The sequence below is a fragment of the Buteo buteo genome, chromosome 13 (assembly GCF_964188355.1).
Source record: "Buteo buteo chromosome 13, bButBut1.hap1.1, whole genome shotgun sequence".
Lineage (NCBI taxonomy): Eukaryota > Metazoa > Chordata > Aves > Accipitriformes > Accipitridae > Buteo > Buteo buteo.
In genome coordinates, this window is record NC_134183.1 from 38,075,449 (window position 1) to 38,099,151 (window position 23,703).

Here is a 23,703-nt window from a genome sequence, read left to right on the forward strand (position 1 = left end):
ACTGAATAAGAAAATTATCAGCTGCCTCAGCCAACGCACCGTGGCACGCAGTTGTCAAACTCTTGCAAATTTTGTCATAAGTCTTAGAGCTAACGTTTCTATGATTTCTAAAGAAGCCCAGAAAAACTCCCTTTCATTAAAAAGGGAAACCTCCCTTTTGACTTGCTACACCACCTCTGCGATGAGATGAAACAAACAAAGGACGCTCTCTCCCACTGCCCGCAGCGCAGGCTGCCTCAGGAGGAGCGTGGGCAGAGATCTGCTTGAAGTTAACTCACCCTGGAGAAGGTGTGAAAGAGGCCGAGACCCAAAGCTATGCAGAGGAAGAAAGAACATATACCAGGGCCGGTGATGAGCTTCAGGTCAGCGACTGGTTCGCAGGACATGAGCCGTTTAGACAGAGGCGTTGGTGTGAGACAGGGCAGAGAAGATGGGGAACGGCAGCGACGGGCACTGGCCTGCTTGGGGCAGACGGAGTGGAAGTGTAACACGCAGACCCGCGAAGGTGCTGGGCAAGAGGGGGAAAAGGGGCACCGTGAGGAAGAACCCAAGGCAGGGGAGGGTGAAGCAGCGCCACGTACAGAGGAGCGTGGGGGCACGATGCCCACAGAGGGGCTTCAGCTCAGCGGCCTGCAGCAGCCCCAGGGCGGCGCTCGCTGCAGGCTCCTCGCCCCAGCAGTGGCTCCCCGCTGGCCGAGGGCCCGGGGCCAGCCCCTCCCGGGCCGTCCCGTCCCCGGGAAGCCCCGAGGCACGGCGATCGCCCGTGAGGGAGCCGCTCCCCCACGCCATCTCCCCTCACGAAGTCGCCGCCGCGCTCGCGCGGCCTCCGCCTGTCCCGCCGTATTCCCGTAGCTCGGTTACGCAAACGGCGCAGCCGTACCTCCGGGAGGTACGTAGGTTGCGCGGAGGGAGAAGCCGCGCCGTTCGCGTAGGGCCCCGCCTCGATTCCCGAAGCGGCTTTACGACAGCTGCCGCCCGGCGGGGGCGGGGCGCTACGGAGGTGGCGTAAGGAGGGCCCCCGCCGCTGGCGTCCCTCCTCGGACGTGGCGGGGGAGGCGGCGGCGGAGGAGGAGGAGGAGGCCGCCGCCGCCGGCGCGATGTGGCAGAGGTCGGTGTGCGTGGGCCTGCTGGCCTTGGCGCTGGGCTACCTCTGCCTCCTGGGCCCCGAGCTGCCCCACTCGGCGCTGCGGCACCTCTCCGCTTCGCTGCTGGGGGGGCTGCGCCGCGCCCGCTCTCTCGAGGGCCGGATGGTGGCGGCCTGGCAGGCGGCCATCGTCCGCCCGGCCCGGGGATGGGCGCGCGTCGCCGTCGGGTAGGTGCCGGGGGAGCGGCGGGGGGGGGAGCGCCAATTCCCCTGGGCCGGGCCGTAGAGCCATCCCTATATATATATATATATGTGTGTGTGGGGGGGGTGTATCTGGGCCTTACCTGTTGGGGGGGGGGTCGGGGTCGGTGCTGCCCGGCAGAGACACGGGGAGAGGGCTCGGCTCCTCTCCTCCGGACGGGCAGGAGGAGGGAGGCTCGTCGTCGGGCCGTGGTGGAGCACGAGGTGGTGCCGCGCCGTCGAGACCTCGCGCTCAACGCGGCGGGGTGCTCGGCTGGAGCTCCTGCCGGTTCGTTAAACCTTTCTGTTAATTTTTCAGGCCCAGCGCGAGGGCATTTCCCCGAGAGAGACGATGGCGAGCGTGGGCACCCGCCTGCCGCGTTGCTTCGTCAGAGGTGGACCTCGGCTGAGGCCGTTAATGGTCCAGACGACTCGGGTATCGGTGACTTAGGTGTGCTGCGTGGTTCAGACCCGCTTGGCGAGCCCGTCTCTGGAGACCTTATCCCCACCTTGCTTGCCTGTAAGACAAATTTATAGATGGAGTCTGAGGGACTTGGAGCTGCCGGCCCATCCTCAGGAAGGCAGCAACTGGAGAGCATGGTCCAGCAATAAATAGGTAGGAGAGGCAAGTTTATAAAGCGGAGAAGTCAGCGAAGGCTTCACAGTAGGGGAGAACTAACCGAGTCCAGGCAGAGATGCAAAGGGGAGAGATGGGGGAGAGAAGGGAGAAGAGAAAGCAATAGACATTGAAGACACCTGCGCATGCACAGGGAAATCCAACACCCTTTCTCCTCTTAAACTGGAAAGAGGCTGAGGGTAAAGTTCAGGAATATCACATTGATCTTAAATGCTGGTTTTAAGTCTGACCATTAATCGTGCTGTTATATATAGCGCTTGAGTCACTTTCTTTTAAATATAAGGACATGACAGGATAACAACTGACTAGAAGATTCGGCCTTCAAGTGTTAGAAGTTACTGCACCTCGACGGCTGCATAGCTGATGGAGTGTTACTCAGGAGTCTGTCTTGCTCTTGCATTAGGGTTGATGCAGACTTTCTCCAGTGAATATATGACAAAATAGGTTTTCCAGTGCCTCATTTAGTCTTCTCTTTGCCACGCCTTCACTGGAAAAGAACCATGGTTTGTTCCTTGCTTTCTTCTTTGGTTTAAAGTGAGGCTATATATATATATATATATATAAAAAAAAGTGTGTGTGTATGTATATATGAAAGTGTATATATATATATATAAAGATATACACACCAAACTCAAAGTTCAACAGTAAACGCAGTTCGTTAGTAGCATATCCCTGCTGTTAGGGGAGTTTATTAAAAGCATGAAGTGTGTTAGCAGAGGAATGGCAGGGAGGGAGCAGACAGACAGTTGGAAGATGATTAGAGGTGTCTCACTTGAAAGAACTGTGACTTGGTTTATGTCCCCTTCCATCCTTAATGATTCATTAATATAAAATCACTGACCTTTTGCTGCAGTCAGTTTGAGGCCAAAATGCTGCTTGAGCTTATTGTTTCCTTGGTTTTCTTTTCTCTGCTGCACAAGGGGATTTTTATCTCCTTGGTGTAGGAGAGGATGCACAACACAGAGGATTTCTGAGCTGGTTACCTCATGTACTGAAAAGCCTCGGGGTTTTTAATGTCCTTTATTTTGTATGATGCAGCCTTCATGTGTTGTGGCCCAAATCATGTGTGAAAGGTCACTGACAAGGAGGAATACTAAATGGCTGTGCGTTTCACGCTGACACGTAAGCAGGCATTGGCATTTGGAGTGTTGTGGGGATAGACACAGAGTAAGTTAGAGATCCTACAGAAGTTTTATAGATCATTTGGATCCCTGTCAGGGAAGCGTGGGGCAGAGGAACAGAAATTGCACTTGACAGCAGTTCCAGAAGATGCTTTAGTAATTGCTGGTGTCATCTCAGTAAATGTTTGGTATATATTAGTATCTCTCTGAAACCAAGGAGTAGAAACGAGGGCAAGTGTTGATAAACTTTCTTCTTGGGGGCCCAGTTCCAGCCCAGAAACTTTCCTGCTCTCTAGTTTGAATGAGACTGTGTTTCAATTGATGTCATTGATAAGAAATAGGGACTGGAAGGTTTGAGCCGCAGGTTAGACTTCACATAAAGTCTAGATCTGTGGAAACGGTTCTTACCACTTCTTAACTATTGCAGGATTTTTCTCCCGTTTCCACTATTTGAGAGAAGGCGGCATGCTATTTCTGGAAATTTGGGATGGCCTTTTTGAAATTGCAGTTTTCAAATATTTCAACTGACAAATTGCTCTCCTGACTTCTTATAAAAAGAACCAGCCTATGTGTGGGGTGTTTGTGTGTGTGTGGTTTTGGTTATTGTTATCTGATCTGTTAAGATTTAAATACTTTAAGTTTTGTTTTTAACAGTTTTGAATTGCATGTACATTTTAAACCTGAAATACCTGAGGTTTTAAAAGCTTCTTTATTTTAAGAATTAAAAATGCTATTCTTACTGTGCCCATTCTTTTTTTGAGCAAGCCTAAGGCAGCAAATGAAGTACAACATGTACTGCAACGTACGCAACCACCTTTGGACCACGCAGCTTACTCTTTCTTGTTTTAATTCAGCAGAATGTTAGAAATCCCTCTCTCCTCTGCAGTGCTGCAGTGCAATAAAAGCATGTCAAAAGGAGAATGCTTTAGTAGAGAATTTCAGGAAATTCATATGCCTTTGTGGTTTTTTTTTTTCATTTGGTTGGTTGTTTTCTCCTTAGCACAAGGGCTGCGAACAGCAAACGTCACTGGCTGGGAAGTGATCTTACTGTGTTGTCTCATGAGTGCCCTAAGGTACGCATGGTTTTCCCAGTACGCCTTTTCCTTCTTTCTTCCAGTGTCAATGCCTGCGTAGACGTGGTTCTGTCTGGTGTGAAGTTGTTAGAGGCACTTGGTCTTGAACCTGGGGATGGAAAAAATCATGCAGTCTTGAACTCCAGACAAGACCTGAAAGAAGCCTTTGCTCACTTCATGGAAAAAGGGGCAGCTGCCGAGCGCTTCTTCAGCAACGCCGAGTCTTTCCATCACATTGCACGGATAGCTTCCGAGTACCCTGGTGCACAGGTATGTCTTCCACCTGAAGATAAACTTTGAGTAGCATATTTCTTATTTTCTGCATTGTTGGTGACTTTCGTTCTCTGTCTAGCGAGAGCGCAAGTGATTTAGGAAAGAAACTGATTGTATAGCTTGAGTGTGTTAATGACTTTCCACAGAACTCTGCACCTGCTGCACATAGTAGGGTTTTAAATGGTCTGTCCCCTGCTTACTCACCCCAAACTGAAATGTCAGTCTAAGATGCCCCTGTAAGAATACTGTTATATGGGAGCCAGATGGGGCTGACGCTGTAAAAGAGGCTCTAACATCTTGTAATGAGGCAGGAAATGAGGAACTAGATCCAGGCATTAGGAGTTGTAAACACTCCGGAGGATCAGCTTCAGCTACTTAACGCAGGATTTAAATTCTCTCTAGGAGTGATGAAATAAATATTTTTTTCTGAAGCCTCCCTTCCCAAAAGCAAAGTTTTGTTGCTCTAATTTATACTGGGTCTTCTGAATCTAGCTTGATACCTTGCTTGGCAGTTAGCTAATTTCTACAAACTGCTTAATGCCACCTTCTATGCAGTTTGCTAGCTGCTTTTGAAAATGGGGAAGAGCTCTAAATGCCTTTCATGGGTCAAGACTCTCCTGTGTTAACTTGTTTCTCGCTACATTTGTTAGGTTGGCTTTCTGGAATCCCCTGATTATTAGCTGTATCCTTCTGTAGCCTGTTTTCTGTCACCTCTGAGTGCCCGTGATCCTCGTGACAATGTATATTCTTCGGTTTCAAAGCTTGCATCAGAGTTTTCTCACTTGAAAGTTTGACCTTTCTTATCTGAAGAAACTTCCACGGTTCTGCTCACTTCACGTGGGCACAGGTAGAGGGTTTAACCTTGATTTCAACCTGGAGGAAGTATTGTTGCAGTTTTTAAATGATTGCTTGTCAGCCTTGCTAAAAAACCACAAACTCACCAACTGCCACGCAGAAGTTGCACAGAAGTAAGGGCTGTTTATTTTATAAATGAATTGATTTTTACAGGGCTGTTACCTGAAGCATATATTTAGATTTAAAAAAGTCAGAGAACACTCAACGTGTTGAGATCTCACAGAGAATTGTAAAATTGTTTTGCCTTCAGCCCCAATAAGCTTTATTAACTTTTGTAATGCTAGACCCTTTTCTAAAAAGCTGACATCTCTAGCCTATACCAAGGACTAAGCACGTATAAAGCTATCAAAGCAAGGGAATGCCCATAGCTGCCTCTCTTTGTTTTACAGCTTTACGTAGGAGGAAATGCTGCTCTCATTGGTCAGAAGCTTGCAACCAATCCAGACCTGAAGGTACGCATTCCAAAAATTTCATGCTATTCGCTTCTCTTTAATGAGGCTTGCATTACTTCCCTATAAATTTGGGGAATCTTGCAGTTATTTCTTAGGTTATGATGGAACATACGGTTGGCCTTACAAGTTGAAAAGCATAGCTGATTTTTTAAAATTGAATTATTATTTTTTTAAATCAGTTGTCTAGGTGATGCTTAAATGCGCTGAAATGGTGGCAAGCGACATGGCAGGGAAACCTTGATTGTTTTTTCTTGTTCTCTAGATCCTCCTTTGTGGCCCAGTTGGTCCTAAACTCCATGAACTACTTGACGACAATGTGGTTGTGCCACCTGAATCCATGCAAGAAAGAGATGAATTCCATCTTATCCTGGAGTATCAAGCAGGTACCTTGCCAAAGGCTGAATGTTAGATGGGAACCCCGAACATCACTAAGATATTCCTGGCTGTAAAGTTGTTGGGTTTTGAATTGGTTAATTCCAGAAGGACTGTGTAAGTTACCAGTATTGCCAGCTGCACTGGGCTAATCTGGTAATTCCATGCACTTCAGGGAGCTGTGGTAGGTGAACGGACATCTAAAAGTCTATTTAAACTTTTTCCCTTTGTAATACAGTTACTGTAAATACTGACTTATGCTGCTGTCTTGACATCCCTTTGCTTCTGTATTCTTGTACGCTATAACCTATAGAAACCAAGTGGACTTTTCATTTTGTTGTGATGCGTAGCCTAAGCAGACCCGTTGGGTATCATTCTAAAGCTGTATAAACACTAAAATAGTCCAGTACTGTTCTCTGAAAACAGAAAGGTACCATTTAACCACATGCAGATGAAATTCAGGGTAACCCTGATGTAATGGCCAAAACAAATCTGCACGTATTTTCTTGCTGTTCTCAACCTGAATCATTTCACTGGTCCTGTCTCAAAATACAGCTTCAGAAAGAGTTATGTTGGTGTGACAGAAGAGGGAGTATTTGGCAAGGAGGGAAGGCAAGAACCACCTTAATTAAACTTTTTCAGCAGCAAAACTAGTGTGGAGCAGCAGCCAAAGCATCCACTCTGATGGACTTCTGGCTGTGTTTCAGCCTTGTTTAGGTTATGATAATGGACAAGTACTGTAACACAGTAGCCAATGGAAAATACGCTAATCTTTAAGTAAATCTTAAGTCTTCTTGCTCCTGGAAGCATCCTGACTAGATGATACATCAATATATGATGTCTCCTTTTCTCAGCATCTTTGTTCTAGGTGAGGGCTGCCCTCCTGATGCAACTCTGGGGATCTTTGTCCTAGACAGAACTTTGTCATGAGACTCTTCTTAAGTGAAGGCGGCACTGATGGCTGTTGTTGCTGTTTTAGTGACTTTTCCACAAATGCTGGTCATATTCTCCATAGTGTAACCAGTATGTAGTCTGGGAGAGCTGCATGAAGTATGCAGGCTAGTTCTAAGGTGGAGATTCTGCCTATAATAGCCTCAGAAATGCTTGTGTCTCAAGAGCTTTCTGTTCAAGCTGCCCTTTGTGACCTGTGTTTGTTTATTCCCTTATGTTTCTTTCTGTCCAGTTATCGTAACTGGCACAAGGAACTGCCTGCTGCCTGAATAAAGATGCATGTACAGATGGGGAGAGCTGGCAGAGGGCTGGCCACTTGGACTGTGGCTTACGTAATTTGTATCCTCTCTAGTCTCGCTGTCATTGCCGTTTTCTCATGGCTCAGTGTCCCAGAGATGGAGCCTGTTTAATCTGTGAACTTATCCAGGAATAAAACAGTTTACACACACAGCACTGATGCAGCTCTGTTCTGCAGATCATTTCTGGGAGCTGCGCAGTCAGGAACAGTAAGAGCCATGAGAGTTTTTGGGGCGTATTTTCACGATACAGCTTGAGTCAAGCTAACAGGTGGTGGTTGCCAGAAGGGGAAGGTCTCCCCTCCCTTTGCATATCCTGCATACTCCAAATGTTTGGCTTGAGGGCTTGAGCTGGCTGTGACACTCACCAAATTGCATGCTAAGCTAATAAAACTGATTAAAACATCACAAAGCTTGCAAAACCAAACAAGTATTGAATTTTCCCTCTGATCAGACAAGCATCTAAATGAGGCAGAGGGAGTGAATGAAGAGAATGAATGAGAAAAAGAGCAAGATTTCTCATATGGCTGGCAGTAGCTGCTAATTGGACACAGTCACCTTGTGAAATCGTGCCTTTGGATTCCAGCAGGATATCCCAAAATGATCTCCAGATACGTGGTTTGATTTGCTTCTCTCCTGAGTTAACTTGCTTCTTATTTGTTTCACCCTAGGTGAAGAGTGGGGACAAGTAAGAGCACCTAATGCCAACCGCTTCATCTTCTCCCATGACCTATCCAATGGCGCCTTAAATATGCTGGAAGTGTTTGTGTCCAGCTTGGATGAATTTCAGCCAGATCTTGTAGTACTTTCAGGACTTCACATGATGGAAGGCCAGAGCAAGGAGATGCGACAGAGGCGACTTATGGAGGTAAGATACTTGAATACCAGTGTCTCCTTAATTTCCATTCCAACAAATGCTTCATGGCAAAGTCTTGGTTTCCCAGGTTTGAATTTGTAAGTAGGCTGTGTCTTCAGATCTCCCCAAAATCTTTTCAGTATGGCATGCTAAAAGAAGATGGTGAACTGTAGGAAGGGCAGAAGTCTAATCCTGTAACACTAATAATGTTTCTTAGATTCCATGGGTTGTCTAGGGAAAAAAAGGTGTGGTCTGGTTGTCTGGCTGGAATACTACAACGTAGTTACTGGAGCCTATCTAATGGCTAAATTACACTTTTTCTATTGCAGATACTAAGATGGGCAAGGCTATAATCAAGACTTGCATTCTTTAAGCAGGATCTGTGTTAGATAATCCAAGAAGCAGCTTTATCATCTGAGCCCAAAGGAGACACACCAAGTTTTCCTGTACATAAAATGTACAGATCGTTGCCTGTCTTAAAGCTGAGTGCCCTTCCTGATGCTATGCACTAGCTTTTTTTTTTCTTTTTCTCTGTTCTAGGATCAGCTGTTTTACAGCTGCTTCAGATTCGTGACATTCTGAATTAGTCCATTAGAAAAGTGCTGAGTTGGGTGCAGTTTAGGGTTAGATACAGTTTTCCTGCTCTGGGATTCTGAAAACTAGAAGTTGTTTTTATTTCCTCCCCTTAGCAGTACATTCTGGCACTTGTCAGACATCTGATTTGGAATTGTGTTTAAATCCATACATAAGAAGATAAAAGGATGTGTATCTCTGAGTCAAATCCCCTTTGTTCTTTCTGTTTCTGAATGAATACATGTTTTAGGGTTTGTTTGTTTTATTTTCCTGTACACTGTAGGCTGTGGCTTCCATCTCTGATATCCCTACTGACATTCCCATACACCTGGAGTTGGCCAGTATGACTGATCAAGATTTTATGAGCAACATTATGCATCAGGTAATGAAAATGAAAGGACTTCTTATCAGTTCCCGTTTCTTCAGTATCACAATGCACAGACTGGTAGATGAATATAGAAATGAAAACTTAAAATTAGGGTTATCCATTCAAAGATAAATTGAGAACATGGGTTTATTGCATTCTGAATGGTTCTCTTTTCTCTACTAAGCTTACCAGTCTCTCCTCTGTGCAGCGAAGGAGAACTGTAATGGCTTGTGGCTTAGCAGAGGACAGATTTGTTTTCTTTAGCTCAGAGACAGTATTCCTTTTAGAAAGGTCTCTCTGGGAAGTTTCATTTAGGAGGTATCTTACAGTGCTTTCGGTTGATTATCAGGCCCCTTTCAGCAAGGAGTAATGACTTTTTGAAGATCCGAGTTTATTCAGCAACTGTTTTCAGTAAAAATACCGTGCAACACAGCTGGGCTCTGTTCTCCGATATAAAGATTTTCTGCAGTTGCGGGGCGGGGAAGGTGACCCAGGAGAATACTCACAACTCCACAGATACAAGTAACTTTGGCTGGTTTAGATTTAGTGGGCTTGCAGATTTCTAGAAAAAACAGGATTTGAATTTGAGCCAAGTTTGTAATTTAAAAAAACCCTCGGTTTCTTTGCAGAATTTCTTTCCTGCAGATCCTGGTGGTTCTTAACACAGCTCTAATCTCAGTGTTATGAATGTTTCATGTGGATTTGATGTTTTGTTACTCTTTCCTGTCAAAGTGTGTGTCTAGAAGATTAATTGCACAAAATAAGCATGCACCCTTGGCATGAAATGTTTTCTTGGCTAAGTAATTCTTGCAAACTTGTAGAATGGGGAAGCTTGTGCAGTGACTTTGGCCTGCATCTCTCCAGGAAGCTGGGTGCTCCCTTCTGCTGAGCACACTGGTGATAGAGCCAGTAACACAATATTGTGAAAACAATACCCTGAATGAGAAAGACCAAAGTCTGATTCTTTCTCTGAAGGAAAAACTGTTGTTTCTGTGTTTCTGTTAGCAGGTCTTTCCACTGGTGAACTCCATTGGGCTGAACGAACAGGAGCTGCTGTTCCTCACGCAGTCTGCCTCCGGTCCCCACGCCTCCCTTGCTTCCTGGAGCGGAGTTCCTGACGTGGGTGTAGTCAGCGACATCCTCTTCTGGATCCTGAAGGAGCACGGAAAGACCACCGAGCGGGCCTCTGATCTCACGCGGATCCACTTCCACACCCTAGCCTACCATATCCTTGTGACAGTGGATGGGTACTGGGGCAACCAGGTTGCTGCTGTGGCTGCCGGAGCTAGAGCAGCAGGGACTCAGGCCTGTGCGACTGAAACCATCGATACCAGCAAAGTCTTTCTTAAAGCTCCTTTGGAGTTTGTGACCTCCCAGATAGAGGCACCTTCCAAAATCTCTTTAAATCCAGATGAGCCAGTGGTGCATTGGCACAGAGAAGGCATCTCATTCCATTTCACTCCCGTTTTGGTGTGTAAAGATCCTGTCCGGACCGTGGGACTTGGGGATGCTATTTCAGCTGAAGGACTGCTATACTCAGAAGTATATCCTCAATAGAAGACCAAGACCCTCCTTTTTCTCCAATACTGTACGGTGTCTGAGGAACCATGGTGTTCTCATTAGGATTTCAGCCAGTGGTGAAAAGGAATAGGAACAGAATCGGGGTGTGGTGTGTTTTCTGGATATAACTGAAAAAGAGCCAAAGAATAATTCCAGGTATAAACTGTCAGATACATTCCAGTCACTTGGCAGCAACTCGAACACTTCACGTTTAGGAGCAGATGTTTTAGTATTTAATGTGAAAATTGGCTTTGCTTTGTCTTAAGCATGCAGGGAGGGAAACGAATATCAAAATCCTGGTTTGGCATAGGCTTGCTGTTTGTAACTCTGAATGGGTCTTGCCTGTTAGTGCTGGGAAGTATAGCAGCCAGGAGAATTTCCTGAGTGTGGATCCCAGGGAGGGCGTAGCAGAGCTCAGCCCTGTCTTGCCTCCGATATAAATTAAAAAATAAAAGGCTCTTGCATTATCTTCTCACAGCACATTGCTACGTGGCAAGAGCAAACCTTCCGCTTACTTGGTGTGATGATGAAATCCTTTACTGATGAAATGACCTCTCAGCCTTGGTGTCCCCAGCATTGGAAGGAGCCAGAGTCCTGAAATGTGATGCACGCTGTACCTACTCCTTAAATGCACAGAGAAAACCTGACTCAAGGCTGCGTAGATTATTTTGGGTATCTGTTGCCTCTGTGACTAACGGTATTCAACTGAGCCCTAGAAGCCCGGACTTAAGATTTTGGGCAACTAGAAGTTAAGATAATCAGGGTTTATAGTGGGGGAGACAGCTTTATCTTCTTGCTAGGTAAACCACAAAACGTTACCTGTGTTTGCTGTAAACTAAATACCAAGAGTTCCATCCACGGGGACTCACAGCTGGTGTTCTTTGCTAACAGTGGGTGCTTATATTTGGTATTTTACAGAAAAGCTATTGAGTGCCTGAGACTAATTTGTTGTTGTTGTTGTTTGAGAATGGTTCTGCAATTTTCTCCAGTTTCCCTGCCTTCCATTCAGAAGGCTTAATAAATTAGGGAAGGTGCTTCCGGAGGCTTAAAAGCTGCAACAGCATTTTCCAGGTAAGACTGAAGCAAGGAGGGTTTTTTCAGGGTTTGGTTTTGGTTTTTTCTCTTTGACTAGAAACTTTCATAGTTTCTTCACTCTGGACAGCCTTTGAAATTAAAAAAGTAGAACCATGTGTCCTTGTTAAATACTTTGTTTATATTTTTTCCTCTTCATAGTAGCACACTATGGATTGCATAGCACCAACATTTTATTTCATCTCTTTCCAGCCTGGTTTTGTCTCTGTCTGCTTCCAGGAACTTCAAGTGTATTTGCATAGCTATCATACACACTTTTTTCAGTATAACTGGATTAAATGCAATCAGCATGTCTATGCAAGCCTGTGCTATACCAGAGTCTGTAGCAGGTTGCTTTAGGTCAATCTTTGCATCTGAATGGAGGGGAGGAGAGTCTGTGTCACTTAGGCTGGAGTAATCTCTTTCAGTAACACTGTCATATTGCTGTCAGTGATGTTCTGCTGTTGGAAAATGCCATCGTGAATGCTCTGTAAGGATAAAAATTGACAGCTGTTGTAACTTGTACTGACTTAGCACACAATGCTGTCTGTCAATATATATTTAACTTCTGCTTTCCCTCTGAGCGAGGACTTCTGTGTTGTACCAGAGGAGAAATACAGTCAGAGCAATGTTTTCCTGCAGCTTATCCCATCCTGATCTTCCGTTGAGTCTCAGCGTTTTATCTCAGTGCGGGATCTTCTTAAGACTGGAAGTATTTCTATCCAGATTATTTTTTTTATTATTATTACTGATAAATTGTAGCATGGGATTTGGAGTTCTGGTTTAGTCTTCCTACAGAAAAAATAAATAAAAAAATTCTCCTTTCAGCCATCTGAAAGTGAGGCCATTAGCAGGGTTATTTTGCAATCTTTGATCAGAGCCTTCTGGCACACCACCCCTAGGACCACCAAAGGCCACGCATCCTGCCAGCTGGAGAACTAATCCTTTGCTTAACACTAGGTCCCACTTTCCTGACATTGAGCCAAGCTGTGTGGATTCTTGAGCTGGAAACAAAACAAAACTAAATACATACAAGCTGTCACCAGCAACGGTCCTGCTGCTGTATTTCATTTCTCTCTTCCAAAAACATTTGCAGGGATGCAAGGCTGACTGGACCGGCATTGCCTTATGGCCACTTAAAATCCCATAACTGCACTAACAGAACTTGTCCAAGGGTAAGTTACACTTGTATTTAACCAGAGTGTTACAGGCCTAAATTATTTCTCTCTTTTTTTAAAACTAATTTGAATAAATAACTGCTGTAAACAAGTATGAAAAAGGGTTTATTGCTTAGAATTCATCTGGGTCTAAAAGCTAAACTCTAATGACTAAGTCCTCCTTCCTGCTGCTCCTGTTTTCTCACCAGGTAGTATTTCTTCTTTGGCCTGTTGTGGGTGCGCTGTGAATGCCTGGCACTGTGAGTCACTTCTCAAATGACAGTAGCTTGTGACGGCTAGACTGCTGCTCTATCTATGTATCTGCTTTCATCAGGCATATAGAGCTTGCCTGGTCACCAAATTCACTTACCAAGGATAATTCTTAACAAGCGTGACCTGTTAATCAGATATGCCGTTGGTATCCCTGATTAAATTTTGAAACAATCTATATGATAATAAAACTGAATTGAATGGCAGGACCCAGCAGCCAGTCTTCACTTCATGTTTCACATGCTGTGAACATGATGCCCTTAACTTCCCTCTGCCTTCCCAACTTAATTACAGTAAGGGTTGCAGAGTCTCTTGAAATCCTCCTGCACATGTAGGCTGTCTCACACCTCTGCACAGCTACAATAGCGACAACAAAGAAAAGCTGCTTTGTCTTTAACAGACTTTGCTGAACAACAGAAATGGAAACAGCTAGTGGGTTTTTTTTTAGTCTGCATAAGGGGAAAAAAAACAAACCCTAGTGACATTTCTGTTGATTGTGGGTTTTGTTGTTTGGTTTGTTTGGGATGGTTTTGTAAAATACAAAAGTCCTTGGTAGGTGAGAGATTTTTGAACAAATTTATCTAATGGATTATAAAAATCCAGGTCTCCCTTCACCGTGAAGAAACAGAAAAGTTGCAAAAATACCAAGGCTTCAAAACCAGGCTTGAACAGATCTCTGCTTTCCCCTGATCCTCTCTGTCTGTACAAATTCTGTTTGTTCTGTTGTGTTACCCCATACCTTGAAATCCACAGTGATGGATGACTCAAACCTCAGCTAGTCTCGTACTCCCAAGCCAGAAGGGTTTCCACTGGAAATGTTTATTCACACATAGTTCCCTGAAGATGCAATAGATGAGCTCATCATTGTGACAGTAAGCTGGTGACTCTCTAGATGATAAAACTTGTGCACGCTGGTATTTCCACTTCTGTGTGCCTGTAGCCTGTGCGGCCGCACTGGTTTTGGTTTTTTTGTCTTACCCTTGATCAAAAATGAGCAATGCTTTGTATCTTTTCTGTGCGTGTTACTTACTGAAGGTCTAGCAGTGGATTACTTTAGACGTGTGAATCGCAGGAGGCTGGCAGACTTTGAAAGGGTACGTTCCTTCTCTGCCATACCCATGGTGATGTACGATTGCTACCTGGCCGTGGAAGAGCCAATCCCAAATGCAACTCTTTCCAGCTTAAAGGCTCTTTTTTTTTTTTTTTTTTTTCTTGTCCATGGGAGTGTCAACAGCATTGCCAATGAATTACTTGATTTTCTTTACTTGGTTGTCTCCTCTTGTGATATGTGAGACCTGGTTAAGTTTGCTTTTTTTCTCATGACTTCCTTTTTACAGAACTGGTGCTACAATTTTCTTTGTTAGCCTTTATGTGTTGCCTCTAGCAAAGACCTCATCAACTGCTTTGACCCATGTTAGATACTGCTTTAGAGCCTGAATCTACTTCGCAGCTACTGGAATCCAAAGCTGGGATAGCAGCAGAGCACTAGATCCATGCCAAAACCTAATGGAAAACTGTCAGCAGTGTGTATGTATTTGCCATCAGTTATCTTCTGCCCAATTTGTTTTAAGACAAGGTATCCTAAGGTAGGGGTTGCTCCTTGTAGCCACCTTTGTAGTACACCTCCCAACAACAATAGCAGAATTAAAGAATAGATTTTTAAACTGTGAAATCCGTTGATGCTACTTGTGGTTGGCTTTTTTTTTTTAAATTCTGTAATGATGTACTGAATTACCAGGCATTATGTGCCACAGGGTGACCTTTCCAGCTATGTCCTGAGAGAAAAAGTTAAAATGAATACCGGGATAGTTTTGCGAGAATGGTACAAGGCACCATAACGCTTCCCAGTTGCCCTAAAAGTAACCTCTGTGCTGTTGGGCTCTTTTTTGGAGCTTGCAGCTTAGGTGAAAGCTGATGCTGTTGTCAACGAACGAGCAGCTAAACTGTCTGCGTTGATATGTGGTACTGGCTGCTGATACACGTGCTTGGAGCAATCTGTTCTGAAGCAGTGCTGTCAAGTACTTCTGTCATACAGTGCACTGTGTTGCTATTTCTGGTGTATGGGAACTCATCAAGTTTTTGAGTACGTTTGGAAGAACAGCAGAAAAACAGGAAAATACAGAATTTATATTTTCATGGCTTCAGTTGGATTGTTCTTATGTCCTGCATTATATCAGTACTTAAATGGGAATGTTTGTTTCAAGCCCTATTAATTGTGCTCTTCTCTAGTGCCATTAATATTTTGGTAAAAGCATCCCGTTAAGTTTTAAACTTGTGATCATACCAAAGTGGTAGTCTCACCTTTAAAAAAAAAATAAAAAAATTCTATGTCTATAGACTCATTGGTTAAAACCAGCTAGAACAGACAACAAGTGTCTCACATTCTTCATTCAAGCACTAATGAGGTTACTAGAGAGAGAAATGAGAACATTAAGGGTTGTCTTTGCTCTTTGGTTTTAAAGTTTGAGTGATGAGGGGCAGAGGAAACCTATTTGCAAGAAGTTCTTTTGTGTAGCATATCCCTTGGCCTGCTCTCATCACTCCTGTCTGCTTTCTGCTTCAGCAATACTAGGTCTGATTAAACTCTTTAGTAAAATTTGATCTTAGAGGCAGAAATGATTGTTCTCCTGTCTGTTCAGAGATGTCAGATGAAGTTTTCTTTCATAACAGATCGAGCAGTTTCTTGCATAATACCTCAGGTGGATCCTAAGTACCATCCAGGCTGAATTCTCAGGGAGTTATTGATCCACATTCTTGTGGGAGGATGTTCTCTCAGCAAAGGAAACAAATGCAGGGTGGAAATAGCATGCATGGCCATTACCTTCTGTGCCGGAAGCTCAGAAAGGCATCTGTTCCAAACAGCTCGCTGTCACTTTCAAAACTGAGCCTGGTATCAGCCTTTGCTGAGATCTCATAGCAGCTGAAGAATACAGATGCTACAGCTAAGGGGCAATGATCTCATTAAAATCCAACTGGGGGACACAAAAAAAATATCCTGAAAACCTCCCCTATGAATTTCTCAGGAAAGCTGCTCCTTAGTCAGTGCAGCCAGGGTAAAACTGGTAAATCTCACGTGTATCTTTCATTCAGAACCACTGCAGCAAACACTGTTTTTTTGCAGTTTGGTTTGAGAGAGTGGTAAAGCTTTCCTTGTAGCAGAACTGTGTTTTCTATTATATAAAACAGTCTTGGCAGATGAATTACTTGTTATAATAGGCACTCTTTTTGTCATGCATTTATGTATGAAGCTTGCCTGTCTCTGTAGAAGAGGCTTGGCCAACTGCAACCCACTTCCCCACGGGGAAGTCCAAATTTTTAACATCTTGTACAAGAACAGGGTGTTGAGTAGGACCCAAGGTCCACCTTGCTCAATATTGCCTGGCAGTGACCACAACTGGGCAAACACGATCACATACAGGAGCATGGCAAGTATACACTAATACTGCTCAGTTGTCTCAGGGACCTCAAAACCAGAGTTGTCTGGGTTGAATACATGTCGCTGGATGGATAGATCATTACTCTTGCCTGAAACAAGGTCTTGCTGCCCAGGGTTTGCTGATTGAGTGTCTTCTAGTTTGTTTCCTGTGAGGAAGTCAAGCTGCAGTCTACCTTGTAAGCTGTATGATTTAACCTTGTTAATGATACACATTTTTCTAAAAAGGGGGAAAAAAAGTCCTAAAGCAGATGGTTTCGACTTCCCTAGAAATTAAGCTCATTATTCTTTTCCATCTTAAAATTTCAATTATGGGGGGAAAAGAGAATTTTATAATTATGGCTGATGGCAGAAACAGGTTTTGGAACATAAGGTGTGATTTCCAAAATCCCTAAATGACTTAGTACAGTCCTGCTGCAAAATCCCTTGTTTAATTCCAGCCGAAAGAACAGTCCAGCCTCATTTGCATCATTAGATAGCAAAAAAAAAAAACCCTCTCTGTAAAGATACTATGAATTTACTGTATGCAAATGCCATTGTCACAATACCCAGGGGGAGGAGAGGGGAGAGGACAAGGAATTGCAGTTCTATTTATTATCCAACTGTAATTACATATTTAAAAATGCTTCCTTAGACATGAAGCTCCCTTCTGCTCTGTTCAAATCCAGAAAGTAGCAAGGTGCTGCTGTTCCTTTTCTTAGAAGGAGAATTGGTTAATCGTCTGCATAAGCTTTTCACCAAAATATATATTCTAGATACCTTTACAATACCTTCAAAGGTACTAACATGTAACATTTACCCCATAAAAGCATCCTAACAGCCAAGAAGGTAATGGGTTGCACCAGTGGGACGGGGTGAGAGATCGTTGTTCCTTATGTCTCTGGTGGGCTGTAAGTTGAGAACAGCAGTGGGACAAGGGCTGCTCCCATCTATTGAACATAGCAAATGAGTTTGATAATGCTACAGTCTTTTTTTACAACAAGCAGAAGGCAGGGGAAAGCAGCTAGTAAAAACAAAACATAGAGTCATAAGCAGCTGGAGGGAAAATTTTCCTGTATTAGCAATGCTGGTGCTCAGCTACCTGTAACCACATTGTTCCGGTCACTGTTCCTTGTACTGGAGCTTCCATGGCTTGAAATGAAAGCCTTTGTGATAAGACTAAAAGATTGCAGCAGTCAATTGCTATCGGAAAAAACTGTCTTGAGCTAAAGTTTTGGGGGTGAGGTAAAGAGTTCCTATACCCTGCCTACCCTTGCTCTGCAATCTTACGCTCTTTTTCACAGGTACTCTGTTACGCTGCAGTAACTTTCACTGTAAAAAGTTTAATGTGAATAAAAAAAAAATCGCTGCACTGTACCTGATTTACACTGCTTCGTGTCTGGTTTGTTTAAATTTGCCAGTGTTCTGCAAAAGAGCCTCTGTTTTCTTCAACTTCTACCACGAGGGGGGAAACCTTACGGGAGTGCTACCCTGAAGCTGTACTGATACAAAACCCAGCAGTAGAGGACAGCTGGAAAAAAAAGCCACATTTGAGATAAGCAGGCAGTTTTGGCAATCAAAACAGTGGAGAAAGTGAAGGGTTCCTACTCTTCTAGTGTTCTCCAGGGAGTAGCATAGCACTTTAGTTCCTGGGTGTGCTCTAAAGATGCATTAATGTCATTCTGGGTAATAGCAGCTAACCACAAAGCACAACTGAAGGATGTTAATGTATCCAGAGCCTTGGTCATGCTGCTTTCATGTTTTTGCTACAGAGAAGTTGCCATTACTAACCCTCCTCTGTGGGACTTGCTAATTATAGAGTGATAAAACATAGCAGTGCAGAACTAAAAGCAGGAAATACATTTTAAAAAGCTGGGTAGCTTAACCAGCAAATACACTGAACCCTGAACCTTCAGTTTTGTTGGGGAAGCGCTACACGTTCTGTTTGGAAAACTCCGATCGAAAGTCCCACAGCAATACTAGCTTTGTGTACTTGTCGGTACACAGAAAGGAGGATGAGAAAAACTATACTTAACCCAGTTACTGGTTCTTTATGTAAAGTATGATGGTCCTGCAGTTGTTTTGAGGACCTGTATCAAGCTCTGGATAAATCCCAGAGGCAACAAACTGATAGTAGCAGAGAAAAGGAAGGCTAAGATTTTGCTGTTCAAGGATAGAAACATTTTCAAAGCATCTCTAGTATTGTATGGGCATTAAAGTTCCTTGCTCTGCTCACCAACGGGCTGCTTTGCTGCCTTGCAGCTAGCATGAATGATTTCTCCTAAAATGCAACTGTAAGGAGGGCATAACTGAATTATTCAAAGCATGACTGCTGTCGTACTAAATTTAAATTTAGCATTGAAGCTGACCGTATTGTCTTTTCTGAAAGAGCTTGCTCTTGTTTTTCCTGCAAACCAATCTTTTCCCCCCATGCTGGGCAAAACAAACTCTCAAGGAAGAACTCCATTCACATGAGCAGAGCTTCACTGAGGCTCGTTTACCCTGTTTTTCAGCAAACAGTTAAGAATTTGGCAGACTGCTGCTGCAGCTAGTTTGCTTCCAGAATAGCCAGCCATTGAGCACTTGCCTTACTGTGGGCCAGCTTTGCAACATTCTTAGCTACTACAAAGAAGCTTACGCTAAAAAATAGGTTGGATTCAAGAAATACGAAGAGTGATCCTGGGATCAGAAGGTGAACAGTCCTAAAGAAGCTGGCTCACTTAGCTGGCCAACACAGGTGCCATTAGCCAAGCGCAGCAGGTCTGCTTCGGCCATCTACCCTCCACCAGGCTGCGTATAATGGAGCGATCCTCTCCAGACAAACCAGCTCACCTTTGCTATGCAGCTCCTCCACGTTTCACAACTGCCACTGCTAAGGAAAGCGTGGGCTTTAAAGTGCTTCTCATGCCCTGTGACCATGACATTGCCCTGCTCAGGAATACCAGCTCCCAGCTGTTTCAGCTTGCTTGCTTCAGCCTTGAGAAAGCATTTACAAAGTCTTGCCCTTGTGAAACGGGGAATGAGCCCCTGTTTCATAGTAAGCCAGGCTGTGCTAGCCCCAAGCCTGGCTTACTGCTCTGCACTTGCCCTGGTGAGATGCGCTACCTTCACCCCCTCTCCGAGTGTATTACCACTGACCTTACTACAGCCTGTGTAAGGCTTCCTCGGCTGCTTACAACTTCAGCCACTGGAAGGGTTTGATACTCTTTGGGGTCCAGGATGCTAAGTCATTACTGCTGGCTCTTCTGAACATACTGGATGCCTCAGCATCCTTCTGGAGGACTTAGACCGAAACACTGAAGACTGCCAACCCTGTGGAGAGATGGATCTCCATCCTCCAGTCCCTTGTAGTAAGCTGTGACCACACTAACAGTAGCTATGCAAAAACCTCTTCCGATTGCTGCAACGACTCCTTGGGACAAGGTAGAGACAACATGCTAAAAACATTAACAGAAAACAGCTGCATTTAGAGTAACTGACAGTGGGGTGAAGCCACCATGGGACAGGGGAGAAGGCAGGTCCCTTTCCACACAGGTCATCAGGCAGCTCTAGGGATCCTCCTGCACCTGCCTGTCCTGACCAGAGTCCATCCTAGTCTGCTGCCTGCTGGCTCTTGTGTTTTTCTTTCTTCTGCTCCTCAGCTCCTGTTGGTGCCGAGGTCTCCTCGGGGCTCATTTCTGAGCCCGATTCTGGTTCCAGAGGCAGCGAGGGAGGCTTTGCAAGCGGAGCTGATGCTCCAGCACCTGGGGAGAGAACACAGTTATAGTTAGTGTATGACTACACTTTACTTTGTCTATTCTTTTTGCCCTTCCAAGCAGCACGGAGATGCAGAACAATCACAGCTATTAATTACCCTCAGATTTATTCTGTCTAGCATTAGCTGATCAATAGCACTCAACTCTTTAGTGAGTTACCCAGCCAGAGACCTTACAGTACCCAAAGTTCTGCCGAAGGGAAGCTGAGGTACAGTATCTCATTCAGCTGGGCTGCTGTGAGAAGTCAGTACAAACTTAGGAATTAACTCATGCTTTGGAAGGGAAAACAGTTCCACTGAAGCTGGTTTATACTGAAGCTGGAGCCAAAACCACATTATCATTTTCAGTTCACAGTTTAGCAAACTCAGGGAGAGTTTTCAGGCAGTTAAAGTAGCTACTTACAGAATAAAATCAAAACAGAACACTTCCATGCTGAAGTTGTTTCTGCACTTAGATTTAGGCTGACAACTCATGTTATGAACCAGCTCCCTTCTCTGATATGGATAATAAAGTCCTTCAGATAAACCCTAAACTCCTGTTATGTTTTATTTTTCAGCTTTTCTGACTAAGTCTTCCCTGCATGGAAACTTTATTCTGTGCATGAGAAATGGAACAGGTCCTTAGGGGTGCCAAAGAAAGAGGCCTGGATTACACAACCTCTCTCCTGGTTCAGTCCACAGGCAACAAGTCTAAGAGTGACAGAAAATCACCATGATGAGCAATATCTCTAGCGCATTCCTCCTCGGAAGCCAAGGGGTGAGAAGAGGTCAGGCTATGAGTGGTGGCTCAGGAGATGCTCCTACCAAGCCCCAGCGAGAAGCAGCATGTACAGCTATCGGCGCAACGCTTCTAAGGCTGACGCTATCTCCTGAGCAACCTTCAGTCCACTGGCCTGCACTAAAAGGTAACCCAGCAACATTTTCAAGGGAGTGACCTGGCTGAACAGCTTCAAAGCAATCCAGCTGCAGTTATTTTTGTAACAGAAAAGATAAAGTGCTTCAGAAAATTGTTCATCATCTCCCTTCTCTCCAGAAGGGAGTCTGTGCATGTCAGCTCCTGGGCTCTTCCAAAGGAGGACAAGAGGTCTGGTTTCTGAAACCACCTCCTTTCCAGAGCAAGATCTCAATCCCATACTGATAGAGTCTTGCCCATCGCGGCTCAGACAGGAAGGGAAACTTTACTGTCTTTCCACACCCCTGCAAAAGCAGGATAGTATAAAGCACCACAGGCAGCATCTTCCTTCCACACTTCCTTAACTCAGAAATCTGGGAAAGTTATTACCAAATACTAACATTGCTACTCTGTAAGCAAGTCAATACCTTCCTAAACAAGTGCTGTAACTGTACTCAAAGGAATAGAGATTTGTCTTCTCCCCTCCCACAGTTTTACTTTAAAGAGAAGCAAAAGAGAAGCACCTGGGGGAAGCTGCATGGTTTTCCCATACCCTGCAGCTGAGGACATGGCTTGACCCAGAGCCTGGTTAGAGCCCAAAGGCTGCTGAGTGCTGGAGGATTTCCCTGACAGAGCAGCTCTCTGCTTGGATTTAGACTCTTTAGAAGGCTTAGTCCAGACGAGGCTCTCCCCCACCTGCAGAGCAGCTCCCATCTTCTGAGCAACCTCCACCATCTTCTCAAGAAGCAAAAAGAGAAGACCATTGTAAACAGGAACACTTCAGACAACAATAAAGTCAACAACACTACAAAAAAAAGCCAAAAAACGAGAGCTGTGTGGAGCTGGCTACTGCCTTGGTGCTCAAGGGAAATATCTCCGCTAATTCATTCCCTTAATTAAGAGGGAATCTTGCTGTGTATTGATTGAAGGACTGGGCTTCAAAGAGCAGAAATGAAGCAAGCAGCTCTCAGCAGGCAACTGCTCTACTCAGAAAAATCTCATAAGCAGAATTTTTTCCTAATAATTGGACTCCAAAGTCAAATTTCCTCCTCGTTTGTTGCCAGTCTTAGTGTGGCTACTTAGTTCCCGCTGACAACTGTTAGGCACATACCTCAGGGTCAAAGTCAGGAGTACTGCTCTCCTTCACTGCGCTGACCTTCTTCTCCATCTCCTGGTACTGGCAGAGGGCTCCCTTCTTGTCACCCTGGTTATACAGCAGGACAGCATAGTTCAGGTTGACGAGGGGGTTGCACCTGCAGCAAACGCACAGGATGCATCGCATTCACTGTGGGAACACTTATCCTGACTTGAATAATGCTAAGATATGCCCAGGCAGCAAAGCTGGAGACACCTTTACTGCCTGGCACAGACAAGCCATGGGGTACTCTGACCCCAAAGCAGATGAGGGGATGCACAGCCAGAGTCCTTTGGGAACACGATAGAGACCCACATGCTTGGTGAGAGACCTGGTGCCTGGGGTCAGCAAAGTATCCCAGTATCAATGACGATATAAATGACTCTGCTGATTGCCTCACCCCCTGCAAGGCTCTTCTGTGCAGCAGCCAAATTCTTTGTGCTTGGGGACCATCTCAGGACTATCTTTAGTAAGTGCCTGGTCTCCCAGCCCCTTGCTCCTGGGGCAGGTAGAGCAGTGATGGGGGCTTTCATCATACTGTGAAACGCTGATCTCTGCTCTGACTTAGATCAGGCTCTTGCAGCTCTCCCAATTTGTAGGAGAGCAGCTTGTCATGGGACAGGGCAGTGGAACAGAGCCATGCTTATTAATTGTATTTTACAACCCAACATGCTACAGAACATGCTGTTTACATTTCATTTTCCTCATCTCTTCTCTCTCATTCACCCCGTGAAAGCACACATAACTGTATGTACTGTTATAGAGGAACAGCAGGCGATACCTATTAACGAAGGACTCAAAGAGAAGACCAGCACGGCAGATAACACACTTATCCTGTGCAGTTCTGCCTCCCTTCCTGATGCAGAACAGCATATGAAGATTTCAAAAAGGCAGAATTGCTCCATATATTCTCATTTTACACAGTATCCATTTTCTTCACTAGGATACATTAACCCTGAACCGCAATTTTTCTTCTGGCATAGCCAGGTGTGTAAGCAAACTAAACCAGAGGGAAAGAGTGAGCTGACTCCCTTGGCTCTGTAATTGATAAGTGAAGCTCTCAGAGAGCTGATCCTTCCTTAATTGCCTGGCTGCCAAACTGCTCTGACCATTCTTTAGCCGTCTGAATTTCACCCTTATTTTGAAGAAGCAAAATGCATGTGTATTATCTGACAAAGAAATGAAATGCAAAAGGGTCACCAGCCCCAGCACAGGAGCTCATGCAGACACTCGGCTCATCCAGGCTGCAGGATGAGACCTGGAAGAGCAGAGGTTGCATTTGGCCAGCACAGGGGACGTGCT

At 44.8% G+C, this 23,703-nt stretch overlaps 2 protein-coding genes across 13 annotated transcripts in view; one reads left to right on the top strand and one right to left on the bottom strand.

Moving 5' to 3' along the window:
- Window positions 1-971: 971 nt before the first annotated feature.
- Window positions 972-11,900, top strand: ADPGK (ADP dependent glucokinase). 7 transcript variants are annotated; one of them, XR_012652843.1, is made up of 8 exons: window positions 995-1,312; window positions 4,200-4,425; window positions 5,673-5,735; window positions 5,998-6,118; window positions 8,026-8,222; window positions 9,067-9,165; window positions 10,156-10,866; window positions 11,189-11,900. XR_012652843.1 is itself a non-coding variant. In XM_075045708.1 (8 exons), the coding sequence occupies exons 3-8, from the start codon at window positions 4,333-4,335 to the stop codon at window positions 10,705-10,707; spliced, it is 1,125 nt and encodes a 374-aa protein (XP_074901809.1). In that variant the 5' UTR covers window positions 1,197-1,312; window positions 1,644-2,464; window positions 4,200-4,332; the 3' UTR covers window positions 10,708-11,900. The 7 variants fall into 7 exon arrangements, 6 of the variants coding, with proteins under 6 accessions (XP_074901807.1, XP_074901804.1, XP_074901806.1 ...); XM_075045708.1 differs by adding an exon at window positions 1,644-2,464 and having other exon boundaries at window positions 1,197-1,312; window positions 10,156-11,900; XM_075045706.1 differs by having other exon boundaries at window positions 972-1,108; window positions 10,156-11,900.
- A 5,505-nt stretch (window positions 11,901-17,405) lies between these two features.
- BBS4 (Bardet-Biedl syndrome 4) overlaps window positions 17,406-23,703 on the bottom strand; it is a 43,686-nt gene continuing 37,388 nt past the window's right edge. For all 6 annotated transcript variants that reach the window (XM_075045697.1, XM_075045698.1, XM_075045699.1 and 3 more), the window contains 3 exons: window positions 22,378-22,519; window positions 21,791-22,001; window positions 17,406-20,363 (listed from right to left, as the gene is read on the bottom strand). In XM_075045697.1, the coding sequence (XP_074901798.1) occupies window positions 20,212-20,363; window positions 21,791-22,001; window positions 22,378-22,519 (505 nt within the window). In that variant the 3' untranslated portion in view covers window positions 17,406-20,211. The remainder of the gene's footprint in view (window positions 20,364-21,790; window positions 22,002-22,377; window positions 22,520-23,703) is intronic.